The sequence below is a fragment of the Electrophorus electricus genome, chromosome 7 (assembly GCF_013358815.1).
Source record: "Electrophorus electricus isolate fEleEle1 chromosome 7, fEleEle1.pri, whole genome shotgun sequence".
Lineage (NCBI taxonomy): Eukaryota > Metazoa > Chordata > Actinopteri > Gymnotiformes > Gymnotidae > Electrophorus > Electrophorus electricus.
The window spans coordinates 2729510-2741350 of NC_049541.1; the positions used below are offsets into that span (position 1 = coordinate 2729510).

The 11841-nt window shown below is 44.4% G+C and overlaps 1 protein-coding gene across 1 annotated transcript; it reads right to left on the reverse strand.

Moving 5' to 3' along the window:
• Positions 1-4376: 4376 nt before the first annotated feature.
• On the reverse strand, positions 4377-6608 carry rxfp3.2a (relaxin family peptide receptor 3.2a). Its single transcript, XM_027019699.2, has one exon. The coding sequence runs from the start codon at positions 6564-6566 to the stop codon at positions 5283-5285; it is 1284 nt and encodes a 427-aa protein (XP_026875500.2). The 5' UTR covers positions 6567-6608; the 3' UTR covers positions 4377-5282.
• Between the last annotated feature and the right edge of the window lie 5233 nt (positions 6609-11841).

The following is an 11841-nucleotide window of genomic DNA, read 5'->3' on the forward strand; positions in this document are numbered from 1 at the left end:
AGCCTATGATCAACCATCGCAAACTAGCTTAGCATAGTCACACTTCATCATAGAGAATAAGAACATCACTGGGATCAAAAATACTTTAAATTCCATGGAAATGGATATACAAAAACCTTTAAAAGATTAGGAAATTTTGTGCAATTCTGGAGACTCTTCAGTCCAGTGATCTCGCACTAATTCAGTACTGGGAAACTGTCTCTAGTCTGTATCCTCCAATCTAGTCTCTGTCTCCCAGAGCTGACTGACCCACATTAATTAGAGAGACTTTAGTGACCCACCATTCATTATTAATGAAACTAATTTACGCCTCAGACACTGTGAAGCCAATTGTTGTGTCATCGTAACCAATTGTAGTCTGTTCCTTGATGACAAATCTCAACAAACTGTATCCCCACAACCCCGGAAGTCATTTACATGAGTGACAGTACGTTTCTCTTGATGCACATGTATCAGTGTATAAAAATACTGACACGTAAAATAAAGCAAGCCCCTCTCTAAGCTTAGCATCACCAGTAACACGTGCGAAGCCTATTTTCCTGTGTACATTTTCTGAAATGTGTTTATTACTCAACTCCAGGTTTTGTTGAATTTGAAATCTTATTCAGGATTTTTGTTCAGAGGTTTTGACAAAACTTATATTAGATAATAATATTAGATAACGCTCCCTGAAAAGAATAGAGTTATCCAATCTGAAATCAGGTGCAAGGAAAAATCAATGTCCAAAAAAAGACTTTTAGGCCCAGTAGCTGCTGGAATTGAGGGTATTACCATTGTTGAGTGTGTAGCCTAAATGGGTAAACACCAATGTCTCCTTATTAAGCTGCTTAGCTATGGTGTCACATTTTTATCTCACACCTGTCAAATTTAAAAGCTGAGTTGAATGAAGATGTGGTTTGCAAAGAAAATTATTCACAAATCTCTCAAAATTCCATCAGATGTTAAATGGCTGTTTCAGGCCCCTTTCTTAACTTGTCAGTTATCACTAAAATAGCCCCCTTTCTCACATACAGACACACACTTTAAATGATGAGCCATTACAACATGGGCATCAACATCTAGGGGATATCACTGTTTAATGACATGCTTTTCACTGTGCTAGTTCCATCTCTCAGGAACTTATCACTTATAGACCTGCGGTTTATTCAGCATTACTGTCATGTCTGGTTAACAAGCTTTAGAGGGAAAGTTAAGGTGCCCTCCAAAAGAAACGACGGGATCTGCACTTTGGTTGAAAAGCAGGTTGTGCCGTGGGAGGGCATGCATACTAAACGAAGGTACGAATGATCGGAGCTGTGCACGTGGTAGGTACAGACATTGCCTCACATGATCGGAGCTGTGCACGTGGTAGGTACAGACATTGCCTCACATGATCGGAGTTGTGCACGTGGCAGGTATTGGCGTTACCACACACTCTCAGACTCATGTACACGCTGAGAGAAACGGCACAAGATCACGATTATTAATTTGAGCAATAGCCATAAAAAGTCCTCTTATTTTTGCAAATAAACAGCAAACCCAACACCAAATAAGGGCGGATGATGTCAATCGCCAGGTTTATATACAAGACAGCATGAAAATTAAATAATTGTAAAAATGCATGTAGTGTAAAAGGCAAAGAGTGAATGCTTTTATTCTGTTTTAGCTGCTCAGCATTAAGCATGGCATCATATACATTTTATTCGACGGTACAGTCTGATGATCAAATCCACGTCTGTGTGAAGGGCAGCTAGACATCAGGGGAAACATGCTATACGAGAGGTCCACCCTTCTTAGTAAAACCAATGACATTTTAACTCCTTGCAACATTTGTATTGAACTCGGCAGATTATATAATGGTAGAGCTACTTTTCGTTTCACGTGAGTAAAAGTTTTATCATGCTCGCCGCGAGCGATGGAAATGGAAGGAGCGCGTGGGCCAGATGTAAGATGCTATAAGAAATCGGATTCTGAATGTCATGGAAGGATGTAAATAAACAATACGCAAATGTCATGGTGTTATAGGAACCAGTACAATGTTTAATGAGACCCCCAGACAATGTAACTGATCAAAGGTGCAAAGCGTCCTTCAGAACTCCTCTAGTGTTTAGGTATGGGGAAGGATCTGGAAAGCAAGAACGTGTGTCAGATCTGCGCCTTACTGTGGACTGCCAGTGGTTCGCTGAGTTGCGCGTTGTGAGGATTTGAATCCATTTCGTGTTTTGTTTTGTTTTTTTTGCTGTGGTTGTCCCACAGTCCTCCACTGGTCCTCCACATATTGGACCGGTACAACATTTCAGCCTCGACACAAAAAGTCACATTTTTCAGTACAATAATTTGTTATAATTATTAATGGATGAATTATAATTAGGTAAAGAAAAATAGTGAACGTAAAATGTTTGGGGCGTATTTATGAAAAAGCATAAACGTTATTAATTAATATAAATATATTTAAAAATGTTTTAAGTAAAAATAAACCAATAACACGTTTTAAGGGGCTACCTGTCATTGCAAGCAGTTAACTGAATTAGATATATTCCCAGGACTGCAAGGCACCAGACGACCTTCGTAGAAGGTCTGCCAGAGCCCATCAGGCAGGTAATTGCTTTCCGAGCGAACGTGTCACGCTGGCGGAATCTCTCCTCAATGTGCAACTGCGCATGGCTGGCTCGACCGCTGACGACCGTCATTCGCTAACTATAACATAAAACATCTGGATGCCCCCCACGCAAAAAACAAACAAACAAAAAAAAACCAAACATTAAAATCACGGTCGTCTGTCTGTTTAGTAAGACAGTGTGAGGAAATGCAATATCTCATTTGCCCTTTTCTGAAGGAGCGTGACAATTCACGCGCGACTTGCTCGTCTGTTGCGCCGCAGGAGGCAGGGCTGCAGTATCGGCCTAGTGACAGACTGGCGCAGCGATAACCCGCTGCATCGCGTGCTGATATTTAAGCTGCAGAGATTTCCCTTTCTTTGTCAAGTTCATTATCAGCAGCTGCGCTGTTTGGAAAGCTCCACGCCCAACCTGTCTGATAGGGCACCGGAGGCAATTACTGTAGTCGGCTGATGCATCTTCAGTTATCTTCAAACTCTTAGAGTCATGGCAACAGTGTCGGGCACGTGAAGTAAATGTGTGCCACGCGAGCGCAGGAAATTGTGTGAGAGGCAGCGTCAGCCCCCTGTGCATTATTTAAGGTTTACTAGATGAACATTTGAGATGTGTGATTTGGTGGGAATGATGTTTATTGGCTCAAAGTGTCTTCACATTTTATCTTTTCCTGCGCGAGCCCAGGGCTGGGTAATTAGCACTGCACTTTCATCTATTCTGCAAAAACAAACCCCTCCGTTTGCGTTACATGATTTAGGATGCTAAACCCGGCAGGCTAGCAGAGCGCGCATTTCAAACGCGGTATTATGCGGAGTGTCTGTAATAAGCTCACTATTCGAAAAAGCACATTTCACGACAGCAGAATATGAGGTACGAGATCAGAAGCGTGAAAAGTGCCAAGGACAGGCGCGCGCGTGGAAACTGATGAAATCTTGTCTGCATTTCCCTGAGACGGAGGGCATGTTTCTTGCATGACATGAGTCGTAATGGTCTGCTACAGTGTAGGAACGAGCATTGCTGCAACATGACACGTGGCGTGACATCCCTAGCCTGCTTCTGCAACCTATTCACAAAGGCCTTTGTCTCGAGTGAATTCGCCACTTAGTCTCTGTAATGACAGTCAAATATCGGAAGAACAGCATTCAAATGCAGTGAACGGCTCGTGCGTGACACCGAATTTCAAGGCCACGCAGTGACTCAGTGACATTTATGAGACGTTCCCAGCTATTGAGCGATTTGTATATATTTTCCAGCCACTTCTTCAAATTAAATGACAGCACTAAATTCAGAGTAATATAATTTACTTAAACACTTATGCCGGTTCGTAGGATTAGTGGCCAGGTGTCACACATTGGCATGTGTTTACCAAAGTAATTAATCCAAGTTAGTGACGACTCAGATATAGGTTTCACTGGTCTTTGTGTGCAAGAATACACACAGCAGGCAGACGCACATTCATTGCTTGTTTGCAAAGCAGTTTAACCGAATAGGACGATGAATAGTGGAAGGGAAGGCGTTTTGTGTTTTATTTGTAGGGTTACATATCAATGATGCAACTTTACATGGATGTGTTTGGTCTTCTGTGTTGATGGGAACTGAGGTTTCATTTTGCCAGTCAAAACTGGATAACTGAACGTGCTTTAGAATACCATTTTATTGACACTTAGTCATTTGAGTTGTGATATGTGTTTGTAAAATTAACTGAATATTAACTGTACTGAATATTACTGTTCTGTACTGAATATTATCAGCAACACAATGCTAAGAGAGCTGACCATGATTCTTTATTTGCCCAGGAAAGATTACACATTGAGGCATGCAGTCACACAGCCAGACCAATTAATCTGGCATAGATAGTGAGTTTAAAAAGGTATCTGTGCGAAAAACCTCAAAACATCAGATTAATACTGCATGTACTGAAATGCATGTTGTCAGCGAACACATCAAACTTCTCATACGTAATAAAATAAGTAAATCCTCCCCATTTGCCATAACCGTAACTATTAATAAAATGCATGTAAAAAAAAAACCGACCAGCTTTTGTAAAATAGATTCTCATTTAAAATACTCAAGTTTTCTTAGCATCCACGTGGTTACGCGTTTATTATGATCAGAGCTGCAAACTCCGGTACGCGTGCGTGCGTGCGTGCGCTATACAAGGGCTCCTTCCTAAATGAAAAATGACTATACAATGTAAACAAGTGTTGGAGCAAAGAAACATCTAACAGCATTGGACAACAAAAAAGGTAGAAACTGCTTCTGTTTGTAAGATACTGAATGATATCTTTTGTTAAATTGTTATTTTTACAGTCAAGCGGTGAAATCGTTGCGTATTCTTTTTTTTTACGATTTGGAGTTGTTATAAATTACTTCTGGTATTTTCTCCTTTAATAACATAAGATTCTTCACTTAATGAAGGACAGTGAATAACTTCCGTATTTTATCCCAAAAGTTTATCAAGCCCTGTAATGAAACTGAGGTTTGTTTACACTTGGATATTATTGGACATCTCACTTAGCAACACACACGAAAGACAGAGCCCGAGGCTTGGAGAGCGGGACTGCACGTGGAAACCTCAGGATAGTTACAAAGTGAAGACGCCGCGAAAAGTCCCGTGAGTCGGGTGAGTTTGCAAGGTCCGTCCCATGCGCGCGTCTTATCCATACGTTTCCAGGAACGGTAAACAATAATTCACACTCCAACCTCCATCTGCACCACAGCCAACTCGGTTGGAGCCTCCGCCACCTTCTTATTCCTGCGCGCAAGGTTGGTGAGGCTACGGAGTGAGGGTGTGGCTCGGAGCAACAGCTTCTTGAGACCGGCGCGATACTCCCGCCGGATGAGACAGTACAGCACAGGGTTCAGGCAACTGTTCGTGTGCGCAAGGCACACGGTGACGGGAAAGGCGTAGGCCTGGGCGTTGTAAAAAGCCTTACTGAACGGAACCAGGTCGAACTTGATTAGGACGCCCCAAAGCGTCAGAGCTTGGTTGGGCAGCCAACACAGGAAGAAGGACAGGACCACGATGGTGACGGACTTGGTGACCTTGGAGCGGCGCCTGTGGAGCCCTCTTTCGCTGTCCGAGCCAGGGATGCCGCAGACGCGCCCGCGCAGGACGAAGCGGAGCAGCAGGAGATAACAAACGCTGATTATGATCAGCGGGATGACAAATCCCAGCAGAACCTTCTGCGTCTGGTAAAGACCCAGCAGCAGCTGCGGGTCCCAGCTGCCAGAGTCGGAGAAGCGCACGAGGCACAGCTCGTCGTCGGATATCTGCGCAGTGGTGGAGTAGACGGCGTGAGGGAGCGTAGCAACTAACGACACGGCCCAGATGGCGAGGCTCGCCCATTTCACCTCGGCTGATGCCATTTTGGCACTGTGCATCCTCAAAGAGGAAGCCAGGGAGCAGTAGCGCGCTACGCTCATCGCCGTCAGGAAGAACACGCTGGCGTACATATTCATGGTTGTAACCGAGCTGATGATCTTGCACATAACCTTGCCGAACGGCCAGCGAAAGTCCAACGCTGTGTCCACGGCCCAGAAGGGCAGCGTCAGCACGAACTGCAGGTCCGTTATGGCCAAGCTCATGACGAAACAGTTTATTGAGGACTGTTTGAGCCTGTGGCGCGTTTGGAGAAGATAGAGCGCCAACAGGTTGCCCACGAGTCCGAGAGCGCACACGACCAGGTAGACGAGAGCGATGGCTATGCGCATGGTCATGCTCGAACTGTCACCGTACGGTTCCGGGGCGGACTCTTTTGACAGTATCTGCAGCCAGCAACGGAGAGAGAGGTTCCGCTGGGTGCCCGCGTTCCGGGTCGCCAGCTCGTCGCTCTCGTTCATACCAAGTCCGCAAACTCCGGAGCCGAGCGATAAAGCACTGTTATTTTGCTGCATCTCTCTTTTCGCGTACACCCGCCAACGGCAACCGTATAGCACAAACAGAATTGGTGGTCGCAGAAATCTGGACGACATATAATTCTATAAGATAGCACATACGGCACAAATATCCGTTTTGTCAATGTTGCTTTTAAAACGGGTTTTCCGCGATCTGTCACTGTTTCCTGCTTACAAAAACTTTAAATGACACTATTCCACGTTGGTCTGGACCGTATCTGAAGGGGAAACGGTTGAAACGTCCGTTCCTCACTTGCTCGCCATTCGCACCTGACTGCGCTCGCGGAACGCGTTCAGTGTAGTTTATATACGCGGTGTAAAAGCCAAACAGTGCGCGCACCGGCGCTTAGATATTAATAAGACATGCGTATATAAGTTGACTGTTATGTCCATGTCATGTTTTTCTGTGTCAAAGGGACAAAATTGCTTAAAGAAAATTTGACTAGATCACAAGTTATTAATCGACAGAAACTTTACAAATCAATTCTGCGCTTATTGGCGAAACTGGTTTAAAGTGTTTTCAGTGTCAGTTGCGACTGGAGAAACATGATACCCCTGATTTACAGTAAACTTCAAGACCTTCAAGTAGCCTACGTTACACCAACACAATATCCCGATTTTTCTGCAGGTTTTACTCTTGACGTTTATATATATATATATATATATATATATATATATATATATATATATATATATATATATATATATATATATATATATATATATATATATATATATATATATATATATATAAATGAATGTTTATTCAGCTGTACAGATTCGTTTGTTACTAAAACTGGCTGGTGCAGGCTACCCGCTGTATTTCGTCGCTTTTCATACCTATATGCGCGAGAATCTTGTGTGTGCTCTGCGTACTCGGGGGAGAGGAGGTGACTGAACGCTAGTAAAGGTACCAAGGAGTGTTTGGGAGATTTTAATGACCAAGCCTGTCTCAATTTGCATTTTATAATGAGTAGATATCCTACCGTTATATTTTGGCACCGGCGTTTTTGGTATGCAAACCGAGCAGGCCCCAGGAGAGAGCGCGCTGGAGAGCGGAACTCGGTTAGCATTCTGTGCGCAGCCCGAAACTCCGCGTGTACTCTCTCGCGACCGATGCGCTCAGTAGGCAAGTACAAAGCGGCGCGCACACTTGCGGTTATTATGAGCTACCTCAAGCCCACGGACCGCGGACTGCTTAGAAGGAGCACGAACGGTACTTTTTAAGGTTTGTTTTTTTTTAAACTTGTTTTACTGTTTAACAGTAAAAGTAAATAAATAGCCTTAAAAATTACCGTTCGTGCTCCTTCTATGGAGTTCGTTGTGTCAGCTTGCGCACACAGTAAAAAGTGAATAAATGGCCTACTGGTCGCCAGTATCGTCTACATATATTTGTACAGGTCATGTTTGTTTGACTTCTTGTTTCTCTTGACTTGCACAAAAACAAGGAAACAAACAAACCAAATAAAGTGTACCTGTTTAGTCATCTATATGACAAACAAACCATTGAAATATACATGGATCCTTTATGAGAGCGTTTCAGCTAGCTGATGTCCACTGTCATCATTGAATGTAGGCTATATCCTGGAGTTGAATGTGTACTGAGAAAAATGCTTCAGTGTTGCTCTTGTGAGGATGGGAATTGTACAGACTGACACCTGTGTCCCTCCCACTGAAGTAACCAACACCTCCAGTGAAGTAGCCAACACCCCCAGTGAAGTAGCCAACACCCCCAGTGAAGTAGCCAACATCTCCAGTGAAGTAGCCAACGCCCCCAGTGAAGTAGCCAACATCTCCAGTGAAGTAGCCAACACTTCCAGTGAAGTAGCCAACATCCCCAGTGAAGTAGCCAACACCCCCAGTGAAGTAGCCAACACCCCCAGTGAAGTAGCCAACACCCCCAGTGAAGTAGCCAACATCTCCAGTGCTAGTGTGCTGATTAATGCTGGAATTTGTTTACATGGATCGTGGGTACAAACAGAGATAATACTGAGCTCATATGTGTTGAAAGAGAATTGTGTGGCGTTAACCAGCTTCATCATCATCATCTCCTCTGAAAGTAAGGAGATGAATAACCAGGATCACGAAATGAATAACCAGGAGCACGAGGACGTGGTGGGGGAAGCGTGCTGCGATTCAGCTCCGTCGCTCTCTCTACTGTCTTCTGTCTTCTTGCTAATTCAGCATGCCGAACCTGACAGTGCTGCCCATGGCCGTGACCTGCTGCGGTAATGACCCCACCTGGGGCAGCCACCTTAGATGTCCTGGGGCAGCCGTCTCAGGTGTCACATATAGGGCAGTATAGCGCAATGTGGCCCAAAATCCACATGATAGTCCAGTGATTCACAGTGGAGAGGCTTTATAATACAGCTGCCACTGGGGAAAAAAAGTAATTTTTTTTTAGGTGACTGTTGACTGTATACTAGAGTCAGTTGAAGAAACTTGCATCGCAAAAGAAGTTACTGATCAACCCCACTGTATGCAACTTAAAATGTGTGTTTAAGTGGAAACTGCCATTATGGTTTCAAGGGACTGGCTGTGCAGAGAGCAACGGAGGGCAGCCCATCAGTCCTACTGCTAGCAACGCCTTAGTGAACTTGATGTCTGTGTTAATGTCAGTGAAAGCAAGGCAGTTCTTATTATCAAATACTTCATCAACTGTTCACCCTTAAAGCCTCCACTTAAAGCATCAAGCCATTCTTTATTACTTTTGTCACACCACCAGGCAACCTATGATGTCATTTCCTGTCATTTCATTGATGTGTTGCGGAATCAGGGTGTGACAGCCAGCCCAGTGGAGCCATGTGCCCAACGGTTAGAGTCACCATGGTGATACTCCTGGTCTCCATAACTACCGTCGTAGGGCAGAGAGTCTGTGTCTGCATACTGAGGCCTGATGTGCATCTTGCTAGTCGATGAGATGGCCACTTCCAGGCTGGTGTCCACAGAGGTGCCTGGCTGTACGGTGAGACCGTCCACTACGGAGGGAAGTGTCCCCAGCTGAGTTGGAAGGACCAGACATGAGTGTGAGAAGCTCTGTTAGCGCTATTAGAATTAATCATCGACTCCTAATCATCCGTAACGGTTCCTGCACGCCGTGCGCTCAGTTAAGAGACTCTCAGTTGAGCAGCTGGAACCTTCCGGACATTTCTAGTCCTAGCGAGCACCTGAGTGAGCTAATCAAACGCTCGATGATTAGCTTGTGTGGGATGAGTGTAGCAGTGCTTAAAGTGAGAAAATTGACAGAGTGGCTTATGGACCTGGAGACCGGCAGAGAGTCACTGGTTCAGCCCACAAATCAGGTTTCATTTACATACTGGACATTTATATACTGGTTATTTGCATACTGGATGTCAACTTTGACAAACAGTAAATAGGTCTTGGCTACAACACAGAAATCCAAAGTACACTGAATTAAATAATGCTCAGGTGTCAGATTGCATTTGTATATATAGATATATATATATAGATATTTATATGATATAAATGTATAATATATAATTAACTCATTGATAGCCAGCAGATCTAAAAAGACTGTTTCGCCACTGGAAGGCACTTGTTGGCTCTCAGGGAGAAATGGGCTTGTGTAGAATAAAGTGGATAATGGCTAAAGTGCAGAAAACAAAAAACACGCATGGAGCTGACCAAAGCAACATCCGTAGTCTCCCCTGCTTCCCTGGGTCGCGAGCATGCGCCTCCCTCTGACCGACTCCAGGCAAGGAGAGAGAAGGCCTCTCCCACGCAGGCTTATCGGAGAGCCTCTGCCTTCCCCGAGTCTGTGCAGCAGCCCGAGGGCGACGGAGGTGATTGCAATTCTGAAGGCAGCGCCGTTCTGCTCGTGTTAATATGAATGGTGATTAAACAGAAGCTGAGTAAAAGATTAACTGGGGGGGGGGGGGTAGGTATGGGCAGTGCATGCCCCACAGAGCTGGAGCACGCAGTACAAAGCACTGGCTAATCACACACCAGTAAAAGCAGCAGGTCTGGAAAAGCACTGAAAACCTATACTCAACTACAAGGACTGATCCCAAGTCATTTCAAAGAGAATCTACTCAAGCAGTACTGAAGCCTTTACTCGAATGTTAATTTGTCATTTAAAGTTATCTCAAATGTTTGCTTTTTTTTTAGTTCAGCTGCAGGCACATCCACTGAAATGATCCAACATCCTAAACCTTCCAGATGTTTGGTGACATTGACAGCACTAAAACCAGTACAATAACAGCCAAAACTCTCATAAAAGTTCAACCTTGGAGGCACCTCCAAAAGAAAATGGTTTGGCAGGATTTCACTTTAAGAAATCTCAAGTTTCAAGTTTCAAGTTTCGTTTATTTGTCACATACATAGTCATACACAGTATAACCTGCAGTGAAATGGTTTGAGAGTGCTCTGTCCAAACTGAGAAAACAAACAGGGGTGTATAGGGAAATATATATCTATATATATACAAAATATATTAACAATGTATCTCTTTAACCTTGGTGGCGCTGTTGGCCGTGTTCACCAGGCATCTAAGCAGCAGTAGCGTGCAAAGCCCCATATCCTCAGCTCAACAGTCCCTGTCAGCCATGTGGGTGGAGGTTGTACTCGGTTAAACTCTTTTGGCTATAGCGAAGTCCCCAGATTCCCTGGCTTTGTTGTGGAACGCTGGGTGGGAACTTGGAAAACAGGATGAGAGAGGATGGGAGAAGCACCTAGAAGAGAAAAGACGAAGAGGTTTACCTAAAATAGCAATGTGTAAGCAGAACACTAGTTAAAGCAGCCATGACTTATAAAGAGGTGGTGAAAATGGTGTATGGCAGTACTTTGCAACCACTGCCTAACGCTGGTCAGTGCTGTAATGCAGGTCATTTCTGTAACATTCAGGTAGTTCGTTCCATTTTGCATGTGCATTGATTTGCATTAATTTCACTGTCCATCATTTATTTAAATTCACTTATAAATAATTCATTGATCATAACAAGCTGGTCGAGAACAAAGGGATAAACAAGAGCGTCACTCTGGCACTCACTAGTAAACTGCGCATCCGGATCTAGGGCATTCCGCCCCTGCGGAAGACAGATGCGCGTGCACGCTCGGAGCCACAGTGCCGCGCCTGGCCAAACCAGCGCTACATTTTACAGTTGCTTTTTTTGCGTGGCTCGAGCTTTCTGCATCTGCTGGGAGGTTTGATGTCCCACTTTGCGCGTGACAAAGGCGCTTGCAGAAAGCTCTGCTGAGTCGCCGATTCTGCCACTCCTGTCATGTGGACGGTGGTTTTGCAAAATCCGAAACTCAATAATTGCCTTTGAAGCGTCAACACCCGGAGAGAGCTTGTTGTGTGAAAGCAGTGACATTGTTATCTCCAACCGATACG

Coding starts and splice junctions, on each gene's coding strand:
- rxfp3.2a (XM_027019699.2), bottom strand. CDS start 6,566: ATGTCGTCCAGATTTCTGCGACCACCAATTCTGTTTGTGCTATACGGT.